At 31.8% G+C, this 19,400-nt stretch overlaps 1 protein-coding gene across 3 annotated transcripts in view; it reads right to left on the reverse strand.

Moving 5' to 3' along the window:
• The window catches only part of LOC126886472 (uncharacterized), a 614,879-nt gene that overhangs the window by 13,694 nt on the left and 581,785 nt on the right, over positions 1–19,400 (reverse strand). For all 3 annotated transcript variants that reach the window (XM_050653425.1, XM_050653424.1, XM_050653427.1), the window contains 2 exons: positions 5,546–5,955; positions 2,504–2,590 (listed from right to left, as the gene is read on the reverse strand). In XM_050653425.1, the coding sequence (XP_050509382.1) occupies positions 2,504–2,590; positions 5,546–5,955 (497 nt within the window). The remainder of the gene's footprint in view (positions 1–2,503; positions 2,591–5,545; positions 5,956–19,400) is intronic.

The raw sequence follows: 19,400 nt of genomic DNA on the forward strand, positions 1-19,400 counted from the left end.
ACTGAAAATTGTAATGTTCCCAAGGTAGGTAGATATTTTTTAAACATCAATTGATGAAATTCCGAAGAGTTTTTTGCAATACAATATTCAAAACTCCTTTCCACACTATTTTCCACCGACAGTATGGTGCAAATAAAAGAAATAAAATTCGTATTTCGTAAACCGGCGACTTTAAGGAAAAATCCCGAAATAGGTCGATTTTTATTTTTAAGTTATGTTATTGTGGCATATATGGTACACTAGTGACGTCATCCGTCTGGGCGTGATTACGTAATCGATGATTTTTTTAAATGAGAATAGGGGTCGTGTGGTAGCTCATTTGAAAGGTTCTTTAATTCTCTATTCAGTAATGTAAACATTTACATAATTATTTATACAGGGTGTCCTTCTACTTCTTTTTTGTCAAATAATTTAATTTAATAAAAATTTTTTGGACACCCTGTATAAATAATTATGTAAATGTTTATATTACTAAATAGAGAATTAAAGAACCTTTCAAATGAGCTAGCACACGGCCCCTATTTTCGTTAAAAAAATCATCGATTACGTCATCACGCCCAGACGGATGACGTCACTGGTATACCATATATGCCACAATATCATAACTTAAAAATAAAAATCGACCTATTTCAGGATTTTTCCTTAAAGTCGCCGGTCTACGAAATAACGAATTTATTTCTTTTATTTGCACCATACTGTCGGTGGAAAATAGTGTCGCGCACGCTTGATTAGCAATTAAAAAACAAAGGAGTTTTGAATATTGTATTGCAAAAAGCTCTTCGGGATTTCATCAATCGATGTTTAAAGAATATCTACCTACCTTGGGAACATTACAATTTTCAGTTTTTCACATAGTTTTTGAGGGTTAAAAATGGCCGATTTCGCAATTTTTCAATTTTTAATCGCTTATATTTCAAAAACTATCATTTTTAGAGAAAAGTCACTAAAGACTTTATCTGTTTGCAATGATCCAAAAAACCTAAAAAAAAATTTCTATGCAAAAAAAATAATTTTGGCAAAAAAACAAAAAAAAACGTTTAAAAAATTTTTGACCACCTTTTGATCCTGGCAACATGCAAATTTGTTAAAAGGAGTCCTTTTCGAGTAACATTGTGCAAAAAATCCGAATTAGAATATTTTTCTTAGCGGATGAGCAGTGGCTTTCTGGACTAAGTAGCCATTGTTACTCATTAGGTGATGAATAAAAAAATTCATTTTTGGCGTATGCCTGCAGTAATTAATTCGCAAAAAATACCCACTTGGTTTTAGGTCTTTAAACTGGTTATTTTCACTTTTTGTGAAATCCGGGGAATGGTGATAACGGTTGGGGTTGGAGAAGGTGAGTTTGTAAATTCTTGTATACTCCATATTTCAGCAATTAATTAGCAATAAAATATGCCGTCGGAAGCGACCTTCTATCTACGTTCGTTTCAGATATATTAATGTTGGCTATTCTAGCTTAATATTAAGCTGAAATATCCACTTGTTTCTCTGAAGGGGTTGAAGCAATAAATTATTAATTTGCGTAATAAATTAGCAATAACATAGCAAAAAAATATGAGGTAAGTCTCATAGCTCCCTTATGAAATGGTTATTCTAGCTTAATAGACATGTATAAAATAGCGGTCGAGGTAACAGCGATCGAGGTAACAGTTGGTAACATCGATTCAGACTACACCACTGGTTGAGCGAACACCACCACAGCGCCACAATAAAATAAAACAAACCACGTTCTGAAGATGTGTTGGATAACCTAAAACAGGACAAACCGGGATTCTAGTCCTGTAGAAGAGATAAAATCAGTTCCACCTAGCGTATTGAGTTAATAGGAACTAATGGGCCACCAGCCGGTGGCTACCCAGTTTGCAACGAATTGAGCTGCGGAATAACACGGAGAGTTGAGGCTTTCACGAAACGAAACAGTTATCGTGGTTCAGACGCATAGCTAGAATGAGTGAAGGTAGAACTGTAAAGAGGGTATGGAAAGCTACATCCAACAAAAAACGACGAAGAGGCAGGCTAGCAAGAATGTAGTATTATGGTTGATTATTTAACCAAGAGGAGTAAACTAAAAAGACAGATTCACACCCAAGAAAGTTACTAGAAAAGTCACCAAATTCATCTTCTATTTTCATTGATCATATCAGCTTTCGATGATAATCCATACATATTAGATTATACTAACACATCGCTAAAGAATTCTAAAAACAACTGTTTTTATATAAAAGTAGACTAAAAATCTAAAAATTAAAGGAATAATGCAGAAAACACAAAAAATTGCTGATATACTTAATTAACCCATAAAATGACAGAAGTGCCAAAATTTCATAAATGTCATTAGTGTCAAAATCTAGTAACAGTGGAGTAAACTTGCCTGCGGTTGGACCAATTAGAAACAAGCATTACGGCGCGGTAAATTTGAATCACTCCTCTTGGTTAAAAAACAAACATAGTAGGTTATATTAAAAAAATAATAATATTCCACAGTTCACTCCTCACTTACCTGAGTTCCAAATGACAAGGGAGACCATTTTCATTTTTACACAAATCATTTCGTAGATTTTCCATTTGAGATGCTGGACGTCTGCATCTAGAATATAAATTTTACAAATCATTCAGATATACCACAGTTCATTCTTTCACTTGAACTCAACATTCAAAACTCAAAAATTAGTTATTATTCTAAATATTAAGGTATGTTCTGATATGTGAAATGTGAATCTTAGTAAATTAACTCGACAAGTAAGTATGTTATCAAAAAAATATTCTTAGCAAAAATGTAGCTTATATATAGTGTGGGGCAGATAAAGGGCCTATTAGAAACATCTCGAGAACTAAAGGTAAGAGAATCATGAAAATTGGAATACAGGGGTTTTGAGGTATGAACTATTTAATGAAAAATGTAGTAATGAAGCACAGACTTACTCACAATCATTTAATAATACTTTGACGAGCGGTTTCGATCTCTACACTATTCAGACCATCTTCAGGTCGGCGTTACAAGTAGTTAAATGATGCCGTTACAAGGGATGCGTTGCCAGTTCGTTGATAACATGTTTATACGTCCAACTTATGCTAATAGGATAGCTAGGTGAGGTACAGGGCAAGCAGACGAACACTGTCCAAGTCTCGTCTTGGTCTTGCATTTAGGCAACACTAACGCGCAGTGACCAATGGCAAGTCAAATACATACGCTTTGACAGTTCTCAATATGTAAACAAACCGTCAAACTGACAAACTACTGAATTTATTTGTCTTACAAAATTTGAATACATTTTTTGTTGTGAATGATCATAGAGAAAATAGTGTATACAACTTGCATTTAATTATCGTTATGAAGCTCGTACTCTATACAAACTCGCCGCTCGCTTCATAATAACCATCATTAAATGCTGGTTGCATAATATACTATTAAGTATTCTTTTTCTCATGATCATCTTTCAGTGCGTCACAGTTTTTCGATTTCTTTCTAACGTATTCAATTGTATATGACAGAAAGAAAGGCACGTCGGTGATTACTTCTAGTTCTGTGATTAATCTAGTTGTCGATAGATGGCGCCATAATTAAAAAAAATATTTTTTTTTAATTAGATAATAATATTACAAATATAATCTGTATAATTTATAAGACTATACAAATCAAAGAAAATACCATTTTATAAATGCAAGAAACACATTTGATTTGTTTTTATTCTAAATTGAAAATAAAATGTGACAACTGTCAGATTTAACTAAAATGTCATGTTAGAATAAATGTCATAAATGTGTATTATCACGGACTTACCCTTTTTCCTATCATTTGTGACGCACTGAAAAATGATCATGAAAAGGACAATATGTACATATTAATATTCTGCCAAATATTTGTATAAATACAATAAATATTCTGACAACTGTCAGTTAACTAAAATGCAATGTAATGATTTGCGACATTCTTAAAATCCTATATGACGTCAAAATTAATGACACATTTAAAAAAGGGTTTAAGATCCACTGTACAAACATTTTCTCCTTTTTAAATAGAAATTGAGTCAAATTTCTGAGCTCGGTAACATTTGAATAATATGTATAACTGATTTTTAAAATTAGACATACGTTGTAAAGGTAATCTCGGTATTGATCAATATTATCTGAAGCCGTAGAAGTCAGATTAAAATTTTCGAAATTTTTGAGAGTTTTGGGGACGAGCATGAAAAGCAGACTCCAAATGGGGAGGGTCGTAAAACCTAAATCCTTGGACCAAAATGGATGGTTGACATATGGAAATGACGGGTCTGTTTCTAAACTTTAAGATGGAATTTAGCCCATTTTTCAATTCAGTCGGGTTGACAGAATAGAAAACTCTGCATTTATACAGGGTGTCCCGAAAAGAATGGTCATAAATTATACCACAGATTCTGGGGTCAAAAATATGTTGATTGAACCTCACTTACCTATATACAATAGTGCACACAAAAAAAGTTACAGCCCTTTGAAGTTACAAAATGAAAATCGATTTTTTTTTCATATATCGAAAACCCTTAGAGATTTTTCATTTAAAATGGACATGTGTCATTATTATGGCAGCAACATCTTAAAAAAAAATTAAAGTGAAATTTGTGCACCCCATAAAAATTTTAAGGGGGTTTGATTCCTTTAAACCCCCCCAAACTTTTGTGTACGTTCCAATTAAATTATTATTGTGACACCATTAGTTAAACAAAATGTTTTTAAAACTTTTTTGCCTCTTAGTACTTTTTTGATAAGCCAGTGTTTATCGACCTATTGAAAATGTATTCATAATTTACATTTTTAGGTATATTTTGAAAAAGAAGCCATATCTCGATAAAAGATGATTTGTCAAAAAATGACTAAGAGGCAAAAAAGTTTTAAAAACACTGTGTTTAACTAATGGTACCACAATAATAGTGTAATTGGAACGTACACAAACATTTAGGGGGTTTAAAGGAACAAAACCCCCATAAAATTTTTATGTAAATATATTAAAAAAGAAGCCGCAACTCGATAAAAACTGGCTTATTGAAAAAATACTAAGAGTCAAAAAAGTTTTAAAAACGTTGTGTTTAACTAATGATACCACAATAATGAATTAATTGGAACCTATACAAAAGTATGGGGGGGGTTTAAGGGAACAAAACCCCCACAAAATTTTTATGGGGTGGACAAACTTCACTATAATTTTGTTTTAAGATGTTACTGCCATAAGAATGATACATGTCAATTTTCAATAAAAAATCTCTAATAGTTTTCGATCTATTGAAAAAAATCGATTTTCATTTTGTAACTTCAAAGGGCTGTAACTTTTTTTATGAGCACATTTGTACTAAGGTAAGTTAGGTTCAGTCGAACTATTTTTGACCGCAGAATGTGTGGTATAATTTATGACCAATCTTTTCGGGACACCCTGTATAGTGTCGCATTTAGGGCTGTGTGTGGCACTAGTAAGAAATGTCATCTCTGGGATTAAGAAGGATTATTTACCGATATATAAGTGAAATATGACAGAAAAATGGTTATAATAGATGAATAAAAACTATAATATTACCTGCTTTTGTTTTTTAACGAGTTTATATTTGCATTTTGTGTTCTAGAAGAGTCTTTTCTGCTACTGGGTCTGCTGCTGAGCCTGCTGCTGGGCCTGCTGCTGGGCCTGCTGCTGGACCTACTGCTGGGCCTACTATTAGGTAATAATGAAGGTATTTTGGAAAACATGTCAAATTGTTTATTAAATGGACAAACCAATTGCCGAATTTGGGCACTATTCATTTTTTTCAGTAACTTTCCTACCAATTCAGATTTTTTGATTATACATTCATCTTCACTAAGTGCCTTTTCGAAGGTTAATATAATACATTCACCTTTATCCATATTCACAAAATTTGTATCTTTGCATCTCATATCAAACGCATGTAACTTACTTTTATACAAACAGTATTTAGTCATTAAATCTTCTCCCTAAAAATATAAAATATAGTATAAGATCTTTTTTTTTAGACATTTTTTGTCGTTTTTTTAAACCCATATTCGGACAAGACATTTTACTTCACTGGACTCACTGATTTTATATTTTCAATGATTTTTGTTATTTAATTGATTTTAACACGTCATTACACGCACACGCGGCAACCTGCCGCAGCTTCAGATATTCAGATATTCTTAAAATAAGTAAGTAAATATTGTTCGTATGTATAAAACTAAGATTGTTCGTATATAATATACTATTCCTCCCTCCAATCCTATACAGTCGCTCCTAGATTAAACTAGTCTGTTGTTATCAGTTTTCGAAATATATCGTGTTGTTTGAGCAATTTGCTAACAGGCGTGTTTCGATTATCTCTACATTTATAACCTTAGTACTGCAAGTCAGCATTGTGTTCTAAGTAGTAAAAGTATAATTTATGTATGCTTAATATGTATTTTGTTTAGTTAAGAAACCTGTAGGTATATGTATATCCCACATAGAAATAAATTATTGTAAAAATACATATTTATTTTAAAATATCTAATGAAAAAATGTTAGCGGCGTTTTGCTAAAGTAGTGTGTAGTCTCGATAAGTGGGATGGGACAAATTGCTAAGGGGTGTGTTTTCCCGTCAAAAAAAAAGGAAACACAAGAGTATAAAAATACTAAGTCTGATTCGGTATACCTACTAAAAGACTTTTGAAATCAAATTTACACATTTTAATATTATTTGGCTAATTTCAAGCCGCTTAGTATATGGAGGAAAATTGCCGCAGGGCGTGTACGTATGTAAAAGACATGATGCGTATAATGATGTGTTAATTCCTGAATTGTTTAAAAATGAAATAACAAATTGTGTCGTATAATTCCAATATCCGCTAACTCCACACGCAACATATTTTCAGTAAGAGCAAAAAACTGTATTTATTATTTCAGAGCACCTGTCTAAATGAATTGAAATTATTACATTAGGGAATGTAATTCTAATTTATCGATAACCCTGATTTACGTAACTTGGTTAATAAAACAAAAGATAAAAATTTATTTTTGTATAAAAAAGTGGAGTTAGCAGGTTTAGAAACTAACCAGTGGAATTAGCGGATTTTGGATATAACTACAGGTGGATTTATCGACTTTTCCTTTTTCTTATTTTATTATGACATGCTTTTTCAACTTGTTTAGTTATGTGTTCCATTAATTTAATTAATAAAAGTAAATTACGGATAACAGTATTTACAGTTTTGAACTGTAACGCCATATTTATTGAAATCTTCAGAATAGTGTTGTGATGAAAGGAGCTGGCGAGTTTTGGAAAAAAAAATTTAACGTTACTGTCAAATTTAGTTGGGAGTTGGCGGTTTTAGGTACAAAACGAATATAATAACATCAAAATTGCACAGACTATCTAAAAACAAAGACAGTTCAAAATATGCAAAAAGTGGAGTTGGCGGATATTGGAATTAATAATTAATAATATAATATAAGATAATATAATTATATTAAATATATTAATTTTGTCCTATTAAGTAGTCTTCGTTTTTTATGTCTGATTTTAACGAAATATTAAATATATTAATTTTGTCCTATTAAGTAGTCTTCGTTTTTTATGTCTGATTTTAACGAATTTTGGATTCAAAGTCTACATTCTAAATTACTAATAAAATATGCCATTAATTCGTCGTTTGTATATACAGTGGAACCTCTATAAGTCGGATTAATCGGGACCGCGGCCAATCCGGTTTATCGAAAATCCGGGTTAACCGGAGAATATGGTAAAAATTAGTAAAATAAATATTTTTAATAGGAAAATACACATTATAATTGCAAAAACATGAAATACATATGCACAGTACATCTAAATTACGTACAGTGGTATACACCATTGTTTATTTCTTGGTAAAAAAATCAGTCAAAGTGAAAAAATGTTTGTTTTGTCTGATGAAAATCGGTCCGGGTTAGCCGGATTTCCGGATTATCGGGGGCCGACTTATCGGGGTTCCACTGTAATATATTTGTGAACCAATTGTTCAAGGATATTCACGTCATATTTTGTGCTATTACAATATAATAATCATATTTGGTTTTTGCTGTTATCTTCATAATCCGCACTGTGGTACATGGTAGACAAGACTAACATTTACTTATCTTTTTGCAACCTATAATTCGAGAAAGATGACTTTGTAGTTAATCCTAAAAGTGAGTTTGCTAGTAATTATTCTTGTGCAAGAGCAATATCAGTGAACTATTAGTTACGTATCGTGGGCTCAATGAGTTTCTTTATAATAAAAGACATATTTCACAATAAAAGACATATATGATAATTTTTTATTTATCTTCTTCTTCTTTAAGTGCCATACTTCGACGAAGGTGAATCATCTTATTTGTCAGCATATAGTAATCTACCTAAAGGGTTTTCTGTATATTAGTTAAAAATGCACTATATTTTCTTGCCATACTTCTCTAGCAACTATATATTTCAAAAAAACTGAAAGTATACTAAGGTTATATTGACCTCGTAAATAATATTTTTAAAGTTTTGGTTATCTTACCGGTTCCAAGCCAGTCTGAGAAATTAGGAATCCATGTGAAGTGGGTGTTGTCAATAAAATGTTAAATAATGAAATGTATAAATATTTTCAATTTCTTTGCAACATGAAAATGCAGCAGCTGCATAATACTCTGGTTAAATCATAGAGTGCAGAAAGAGTCTATACCGGTTTCGGAGGTTTTTTCCTCCTCATCAGCAGTCCCATATCCTCTTCTCTCCGATTTCCCCAGGCATCACACTTTGGGCCTTCCGAATTGCAAAGAACGAAATGTCACGGATGTACTAGAGCCATCTACTGAAAAACACAGTAAGTTATCAATCGAAGTAGCACAGAAAACGACAATAACTATCGTTCCCATACCACCAGATTGACAACATGTGGAATACTTTCTTTGGTTACAACCTCCCGAGATTTTCAAAAATTATAAATCATACAGGATGCCGAGGAAATTAAGATGAGAGAATTTTAAATAATTCACAACCCATCTGCTCAGCGTGGTAAAAGTTCCAACAAGAAAGATTCCTTAGTACTCAACAAAAGAGTAAATGAATTAAAATGTATAAATAGCAAAGAAATTGAAAATGTTGATACATTTTAATTCATTTACTCCTTTGTTGAGTACTAAGGAATCTTTCATGTTGGAACTTTTACCACGCTGAGCAGATGGGTTGTGAATTATTTAAAATTATCTCATCTTAATTTCCTCGGCAACCTGTATGATTTATAATTTTTGAAAATCTCAGGAGGTTGTAACCAAAGAAAGTATTCCACCTGTTGCCAATCTGGTGGTATGGGAACGATATTTATTGTAGTTTTCTGTGCTACTTCGATTGATAACTTACTTTGTTAAATAATGATAAAGTCTCTAGTTGTAGCAGATGCCCTAGCAACTCCTACTTACGAAGGGATGGGTGAAAGCGAGTATTTAGTGCCTAAATCTGGAGCATATTGGCTAAGGGAGCAAACCGCGACAATAAAATCGTGATCATCCTGGAAGAGGAATTGGGCGTACAGTTTTCTCCTCTACGCCTGTAAAAAATTCTAAAAACCAGCCTCGGAACACGGACGGGAAAAACGAAGACGACGTAGCAGTTGAATAACGAATTTGAATATAAACAAACGAAACCCTCAAGGGTGGAAAACCAAATTAGGCCAAGTTGGAGAACGCATATTGTCCTGCTGCTTCATCAAGCACAGGTCCAAAGATCTTTGTCTATGGTAGTTGTCTATTTATTGTCGTTTTCTTTGCTACTTCGATTGATAACTAACTTTGTTTTTCAGTAGATGGCTCTAGTCCATCCGTGACATTTCGTTCTTTGCAATTCAGAAAGGCCCAAAGTATGATACCTGGGGAAATCGGAGAGAAGAGGATATGGGACTACTGATGAGGAGGAAAAAACCTCCGAAACCGGTATAGACTCTTCCTGCACTCTCCGATTTAACCAGAGTATTATGCAGCTGCTGCATTTTCGTGTTGCAAAGAAATTGAAAATGTTTATTCATTTTAATTCATTTACCTACTCTTTTGCTGAGTACTAAGGAATCTTTCTTGTTGGAACTTTTACCACGCTGAGCAGATGGGTTGTAAATTATTTTTTAAAATTCTCTCATCTTAATTTACTCGGCATCCTGTATGATTTATAAGTTTTGAAAATCTCTGGAGGTTGTAACCAAAGAAAGTATTCCACCTTTTGTCAATCTGGTGGTATGGGAACGATATTTATTGTCGTTTTCTGTGCTACTTTGATTGATAACTTACTTTGTTTTTCGGTAGATGGCTCTAGTACATCCGTGACATTTCGTTCTTTGTAATTCGGAAAGGCCCAAAGTATGATACCTGGGGAAATCGGAGAGAAGAGGATATGGGACTACTGATGAGGAGGAAAAAGCCTCTGAAACCGGTATAGACTCTTCCTGCACTCTCCGATTTAACCAGACTATTATGCAGCTGCTGCATTTTCGTGTTGCAAAGAAATTGAAAATTTTTACATATTCCAAAGATATTTCTTTGAATTTTTCTTTCCCAAGCAAGTAGTCTCTCTTCATTTGCCTTTGTTATCGTCCACATTTCGCTTCCATACATCACAACGGGTCGTATGATTGTTTTATACATTGCAGTGGAATAAGTGTTGCCCCCCCCCTGTTAACTTGTTTATTTTAAGAATATAAGCAACACGCTTGGACAGATCGATTTTTAAACTAACCATAGTATATTATAGCATCAACGTTTCGAACTTTACGCGATCCCTCTTCAGGTGACAGGTATAACTTTGATTTTTTTAAATGGGAAAGTACATCATGTGATACCTCATTTAAAAGCTCTTAAAATACTGATTTCAAAAATGTATAATACTTTAATTCTGTTTGAGAGCGTAGGCGCAAAATTTCGGTCGAATTCTTTATAAATGCAATATTTTTTTTCGAATCCTGAAAAAACTAATAAATATTTTTGAAAAATTTAAACGCAGAATGAGATATTACAGTATTATCGATGGTTCAAAGTCCCTGAGAACTCCTATAATGTTTATTTTAATAAGTCACAAAAGAAGAGAGAAAAAAAGAGAGAATATAGTGTGATTTTTAATTTCAAATATATCATTCAAAAGAAACTTTTTGTTTATTTTAAGGGACTGTCAGCCCTCGGTAATAATCTAATCTTTCATTCTGCGTTTAATTTTTTCAAAAATACTTATTAGTTTTTTCAGGATTCGAAAAAAATTGTTGCATTTAGAAAGAATTCGACCGAAATTCGACCTACGCTCTCAAACAGGATTAAAGTATTATACATTTTTGAAATCAGTATTTTAGGAGATTTTAAATGAGGTGTCATGTGATGTATTTTCCATTTAAAAAAATCAAAGTTATGCCTGTCACCTGAAGAGGGATCGCGTAAAGTTCGAAACGTTGATGCTATAATATACTATGGTTAGTTTAAAAATCGACCTCTCCGAGCGTTTTGCTTATATTCTTAAAATAAACAAGTTAACGGGGGGGGGGCAACACTTATTCCACCGCACTGTATATTTGTATCTTTGTACGTCTTCTTAGTTGTTTCGATTTAATAAGGTTTTGAATGCCATAAAGACATCTGTTGCCGGCTTGTATCCTATTGTTTATTTCTTGTGATCTGTTATTATTGTCTTCAATCCCAAGATACTTAAATTATCTAACGCGCTCATAGTTAAAGTCACCGATGGTGATGTTCTGACCAATGCTGTCTCTGGTTTGGTTATTGCGGCTCATATACATACGTAGGTATATATTTAGTTTTATTTTCACTGATTAGGTTTATATAAAAAGAATGATTAGGAGCCCCATCTTCTCTTGCATTGAGTCTTAAATTAATAGAGAAAAAGCAGGGATAATTAAAATAGATAGACCTTACAATAATCAATGTCTATAAGAAATTTAGAATATCACCAGTCTTGATCAATTTATTTTAGGGTTTTTTTCTTTTTTTTATTGGCTTTAGGATTAGACTATGAGGCCAGAAACAAAGTAAGTAGTACATACATAAACGTAATATATTTTTTTTTTTGAGTGAATTTGATGGCCTTGGCCGAGCCAATTAGCCAGACATTTTGTTATTTTAAAAACAAACAAATTTGATTTTTCAATCAGAGGAATTTTTTCTGTATTTCTAACTCTAAATACATAACAAACTAACATTATTATCTACAATTATTATCTAAATAATACTCTGTTTTGGTTGTTCATTTTTTTTTTGTAAATTTTTATTTTTTTTGTATTTTTTTTTGCATTTTTTTTATATTGTTAATTTGTTTTTTTTTATTAATTTTTTTATTGTTATTTTTTATAAATTGTTTTTTTTACTACGCTAAGACGTAAACCCGATTCATCCTCGTGGAGGTTTACATCTTCTTAGTTTTTTTTTTTGCATTTTTTATTTTTTTTGTTTTTTTTTGCATTTTTTATTTATTTTTTTTTTGTTTTTTTTTTCTTTTCTTTTTCTCTTTTTTTTTTGTTCTTTTCTTTTTCAATTATAATATACAATAATTACTTAAATCTACAGGATTTAAAACAAAATAACAACAAAACAAACATGTTTGTTTTGTTTTAACAAACATGCCTGCTTTGTTTTAACAAAATTTCTTAAATACAGGGTAAATTTTATTGCTACAATCTATATTTACAATTTTTGATATGTTCGTAAATTATTTTTAATATATTAATCTCTTCAGAAAAAATCAAATTGTTCAGGTAGACGGGAAGTGGAATTTTTAATATATTAAGATTATCATAAAAATTGTTTATATTTACTGATTGATGTGAACATTCGAGGAGAATATGTAGTAGATTACCTTCTTTTCCACACTCACAGTTAGGTGACTCTGTGAGACCCAGACTGTACATATGAAGGGGGGTAAGAGCATGATTACATCTCAATCTATTTATAACTCTTATGAAATGGCGATTTGATACAGAATGAAACCATCTTTTAATGGGAATTTCAGGTCGCATTTGTTTGTAATTACTACCAGTTCTCGTGTTTCGATAATACCTTTGCCAATTTTCTTTTTGGTGTCGTCTACTAATAATATCAATATCCGAAATGGGTAGTAAGTTCATGGGAAGTTCTTCGCCTATTTCTAGGGCGGATTTGGCTAGCCTGTCTACTATTTCGTTACCCCTAATGCCTGCGTGTCCCTTTATCCATGATATAATGATGTTTTTTCCTAAATTTGCAATTTTATTATAAAGAGTCATAATTTCCAGTTCTATATGATTGAGTTGTTGGTACTTATGTACGTTAGTTAGTCTATCAACGACACTCTTACTGTCTGTAAATATTATGCAGCTATAGGGTTCGTTACTAAATATGTGTCTTAAAGCAAAAAGTATCGCTATCATTTCAGCGGTGTATATCGATGATTCACAAGGCAATTTGAATAATTTTTTAAATCCACTTTGAATATTGATTATTGCACATCCTACTTTGTTTTGTACTTTGGATCCATCTGTATAGTAAAACTGATAATGTGGCCATTTATGAAGTATAAATGATTGAAAAACGGCTGGATTTAAATTAATATCCATAAAAAAAGTATTAATTTGTTTTGAGAAAATTTCTTCTAATACATGGGAATACATAGGTGAAACTTGATTTTCATAAGTATAGAAAGTACTTCGGTATTGAGATATTTTCAAGTAACTATCTACAAGAAGGGGACATTTTTTCTTTGTCCAATATTTATGAGTTAGATCTAAAATTGATAACTTATGTATATCCTGCAGATAGTTTGTATTTTTTCCTATAGCTCTAGTAATAAATTTATCACTTAAAAACTGTCGTCGAAATTCCAGGGGTGGTTCTATCGCCTCAACTTCCATTATATTAACGGGTGTAGACTTCAAATATCCAAGACAAAGTCGAAGACATTTATTTTTTTGTATTTCTAATTTATTCAAATGTGTGTTTGCAGCAGTTCCATACAGATGACAACTGTAATCGAAAATAGGACGAATCATAGTACGGTAAAATAAAAGTGCTATATTTGGATCGGCACCCCAATTAGTTCTACAAAAGGCTCGTAGAATATTCATTGCATTTTCAGACTTTTTTATGATATGATGCATGTGATCCTTCCATAGAAGTTTTCTATCCAAATAAGTACCGAGATATTTTATACAATTTTTAATAGGATATTGAATTTGACCTACTGCCAAATGACCTTGTTGAATTTGACGATTTCTGGAGAAAATGCAAATTTCTGTTTTAGATTCTGATATTGCTAAACCAATATTTTGATAGTGATTAAGAACAGCCTTAATTGAGACATTAAAATTATTTTTACATATATCCAATGATTTGTGGGATGTATAAACAACTACATCATCAGCATATTGAATAATCTTTGTTGTGCTATTTATACAATTTTCTAAATCAATATTATATAAAATATATAACATTGGACTTAATATGCTACCCTGTGGTAGTCCTATATTTGTAAGACGTGGAGTGGAGATGGAATTGTTGATTTTTAAAACCGTCCATCTATTAGTGTACAGTGTCCTCAGAAATCTAGCTAAGTTGATGGGAAAACCAATGTCTACTAGTTTTTTATACATAATGTCCAAATTAACGGTATCGAATGCAGAAGAGACATCTAGAAAAGCAGCCATAGTATACGCATTATCAGTAAAGTTTATTAGTATAGATGAGACTAAGGAAGTTATCGCATCTTGAGTTGATTTTGATTTTCGAAATCCATATTGAGATTTTGGGAAAATATCTTCTTGCTCTAACCAGTGTTCAATTCTATTTTTTATTAATCTTTCTAACGTCTTTAGGAAGCAAGAAGCTAGGGATATTGGTCTATATGAACTATAAGAATTTTCTGGTTTTCCAGGTTTTTTAATAGGTATTAGAATATATTCCTTCCAACTCTCTGGAATTTGTGACGTGTCATTCCAAATTTCATTAAAAATATGTAATAATGATATTTTATATTGAAGTGGTATATGGTATATCATGGAATATGAAATATTGTCTTTACCTGGAGCACTGCTATTTTGTTGACTAAGTACTCGATCTAACTCCCACAATTTAAATGGTTGTTCTAAGCCAAACTTATCCCTTGAAACTGTTTCGCTGTATTCTGGAAAATATTGGGAAGGTACCCACTGAGGAGATATTTTATTATGAAATTCATCTAGCCAGCTTGAATTTGGATTTATTGGAAACTTGTTGGACTGTTTGCGGTTTTTAAAGGCGTTTACTTTCTTCCATACTTCACTGATTTTTGTTTTGGAGTTAAGGCTTTCGCAGTACTCTATCCAATTCTGTTTTTTCTTTTGCTTGAAGAGTTTTTTTGCGACAGCATCAAGTCTCTTAAATTCAAATAAATTATTCCTTGTAGGGTTTTGTTTATATTTTCCGTATGCAATTTTACGGTTATCAGCAGCAGTTTTACAACTTTCGCACCACCATTGGTTTGAGATTTGTCTCTTATGTATGACGTTAGATGAAAACTTCGGTATTGCTAAATTGGCTGCTTTATTGATGTTTGCTATTAACTGTTGATAATTACCGGGAGAATTTTCAGCTTCTAGTACAGAGGTGTATAAGTCCCAATCGGCCTTGTTAAGACTCCAGATCTTATGAAAGTTTTCAGTTGGAGATGAAGTTGTATTATCTGTTTCCATGTTTATGATAATCGGAAGATGATTGGATCCATGAGGATCTTGTAAGACACTCCACGTTAAAAAATTTGAAAGATCTTGAGTACAAAATGTTAAGTCAATAGCAGATGGACTGTTACTAGTTGCTAATGTGGGCGACCCATCATTCAGACATATCAAATTACAATGATCAATACTTTCTAAAAGTTTTTTACCATAATTGTCTTCAATTTCACAGCCCCATGCGATACTGTGGGCATTAAAATCGCCACCAATAATAAAAGGCTTAGGAATATCTGTAAAGAATTCCAACCATTGTCTTTCAGATATCTGGGTTTTTGGTTCAATGTATACTGAGACAATAGTAATAGGATTTTTGTTTCGAAAAATTTGAACTGAAATACATTTATGAGTGAAAGGATGTCTATTTTTAAGATTTATTTCTTCACATCTTATGTTTGATTTTAATAAAATGGCAGTTCCACCATACCCGTCTGCACGATCCGATCTAAAGCAATTATAACCTTTAAAATTATAATAGTATTTTGATTTAAACCAGGTTTCTGAGAGTAATGCTATGGAAATTTGATTTTGATATAGCAGATATTCTAAATTTACTTTATTAGCTACTGCTGAACGACAATTCCATTGCAGCATATTCATATTTGTGATGTCTGCGAATTTGAAGACAAGGGTTGGTTTACATGATTACTAATTAATTGAACTATTTCTGACTCTGATACATTAAAATTGTTTGTTTGTTTTATATTATTTATAATATTGAGAACTACTTCTAAAACTAAACTTATTGTTGAATTTAATTCCTCTGATTGTGATTTTACTCCAACTGAGTTTTTTAAATAATGTTGACTATTAAAAATTCCTCCCGAGACAAAAGATGAGTTTGGTTGAGAAAGAATTTCTTGTCTTGAAATTTCAATGGGATTAGGGCTAATTGGCCTGTGCCTTTTGTTTGGGCTTGAAGATGTAGGAGAAGAAAACATGTAATTAGTAAAATTATTTTTATACGATTTGGGTTGTAAATTCTGGGTCTGCGAGAATTGTGGTTGAGAAGAATGAGACTGTATTATGCTAGATGGGGTAAGTCCAGATTGAATCCGTTGGGGATAATTTGTCGAGGAAATTACACTATTTTCCATGGCAGAGGTATTAAGAGCGACTATGTTGGCGTATGTATTTTTTGGGACCTGTTTATTTGCATCAAAGAAATTAACATTGGAAGAACTCATGGTTTCCTTCACAATTTTTTGCCTTTTAAATTCTGGACAAGAAGATAAATTAGTTGTAAGGTGATTTCCTTGACAGCTAAAGCAACGTGGTAGGTAGTCAGTACTAGTACAATCTTTTGTGGTGTGGGATTCCTGACATTTACTACATCTCGGTCTACTTCTACACTGACTACCTAGGTGGCCGAAACGGAGGCAGTTATAACATAATAGTACCTTTTGTTTGTAGGGTTCTACTTCCTTAATAACCTTATTAATAGAAATATATTTTGGCAAAATTTGGGATTTAAAAGTAACAATGCAAGACTTAGTAGCAACATATTCTCTTGACTTACCTTCACCTGTAATTTTTTCTACTTTACGGTTTATTCTTTTGACGTTAGAAACTTCAAAATTGCAATGTTGATCAAATGGTTTTATTTTACCTTTTATATACTCATCCGAAAAGTCTTGTTCAATATCTCTAATGACGCCCTGTCTATGGAGAATAAATTTTGGAATGTACAATACAAAGTTATTTTTAACAAAAATGTTATCGTTTTTATGAGTTATTAGAAAATTTGCTGATTTATAATCTTTTAACTTGATTCTAATCCTATTCCGACCTATAGAATCAATACTAATAATTTTGTTATCTATTTGCGGGAAGTTAGAGAGAATTATATCTCCAATTTTGAGAGCATTTAATTTGCCTTTGAATTCAGCTGTATTATTTTCAACATAAATATGGTATGGCCCTAAATCAGTACTTACATACACAAATTCCTCTCTTTCTTTTGACATAATATTGTCGATTTTATCATTTGTTGACGAATTTTGATTAATTAATAAATTATTATCAGTACTTACCGGATTATTTTCATTACAAATGTTATTTTTATTAAAGGTTGTCACCTGTCCGACTGGATAAATATCCATACTTACATCTTTAATTAAACTTATCTTTTTTTGAGGTATATCTGGGGGTACAGGGTCAGGGGGTTTCCCCCCGACTTGCAGGTCCATTTAATTGGTTTTGAACACTCTATCCAAACTTCCTTATATACCACCAAATTTGAACAACTATTTTAAGACACAATTTTAATCGGATATTGTTTAATTTGGTTTTACTCTTGCCGATAAACACGTCTGAATCGTAGGTGAACTACAGTAGAACTTTAATGAAAAAAAAAAACGCTAAAAACTAATATTTTCTTCGGAGAAATTTAAAATATTGGTTTTCACTTTTGACGTTTTGAACGTAATATATCTTATCTAAATTGTCTAATTAGCAGAGTCAGGCAAATATGCAATAGTGCATATGCATATTCATTTGCATATTTTTGTAGTTTCTTTTGAATTTTGCATATACTGATATATTTAAAAATAAAGTGCATATAATAGGTTTTCAAAGCGAATTTATTTGTTTATCCATGGTTCAAATACCTTCCTATCTGATATTTCTGCGTGGATCAAGGCATCCAGAATTGGTCATTGATATGGGAAAATTATTATGCTCAGCATACAGTGAGTAAATACAAACAAAACCTAAATATTTTAAATTGCATAAAAATAATCAGAAAACCAAAAATATACATTTTTAATTTAAAATGCTTTAAATGACCCCCGATCTAAAAACTATTTAGTTTACTGTAGGAATTTTTTTTGCAGATTCCATGCGAAAAAAAATTCCAAATAGTCCAGCACTGCAAAACTGCTTTACACACCGGTAAAAAAATAAATTATAATCGGGAGAGGAAAAGCAAGATTCGATATCTAGGTGCTTAAAATCAACTAATTGGAAACCAAGTGAGCAAGATACATTTAACCATGATTTGTTCGAAGCATTGTTAAGCTAAAATATATCATTGTCCAAATTATCAAACGAAAATTTGCGAATATTTCTTGGAAAATACTGCAAATTGAATATTCCAAGTGAAAAAAGCTTAAGAAGAAACGAGGTCGATTCTGTAGGTATATACTGCGGTACTGAGTAACATAAAATTAGAGACAATTATTTTTATGTATGTGTGGATGAAACAATTGATTCTTCTGGACGTTACATCGCATATTTATTAATCGGATCTCTTAAAAGTGGGCAAGCTTGTAAATCGCATTTAATTGCTTCCAAGAAGTTGAATAAAACCAACGCACTATTTATAGGTAACAGTTTTAAGGTTTTTGCAAGAAAGTTTAGCAATTTTTTTTCTTCCTTTAGCTGTTCCCAACGAAAATTTTTTTCTTTTAGATGCTACACCTTACATGGTTAAATTAGGAAGCAATTTAAAAAATGTTTATCCTCGTTTAATACATATAACTTGCCTAGTACATGGTTTAAATAGGATCGCAGAAGAAATTAGAAATAAATTTCCTCTTATTAATAATTTTATTTCAACTACGAACAAAATATTTCTTAAGGCACCTATAAGGTATCAGTTGTATAAAGAACATTTCCCGAATCTTCCTCTTCCACCAAAACCTATTGTTACTGGATGAGAACTTGATTAGGTACTGTTGTTT

The sequence above is a fragment of the Diabrotica virgifera genome, chromosome 6 (assembly GCF_917563875.1).
Source record: "Diabrotica virgifera virgifera chromosome 6, PGI_DIABVI_V3a".
Lineage (NCBI taxonomy): Eukaryota > Metazoa > Arthropoda > Insecta > Coleoptera > Chrysomelidae > Diabrotica > Diabrotica virgifera.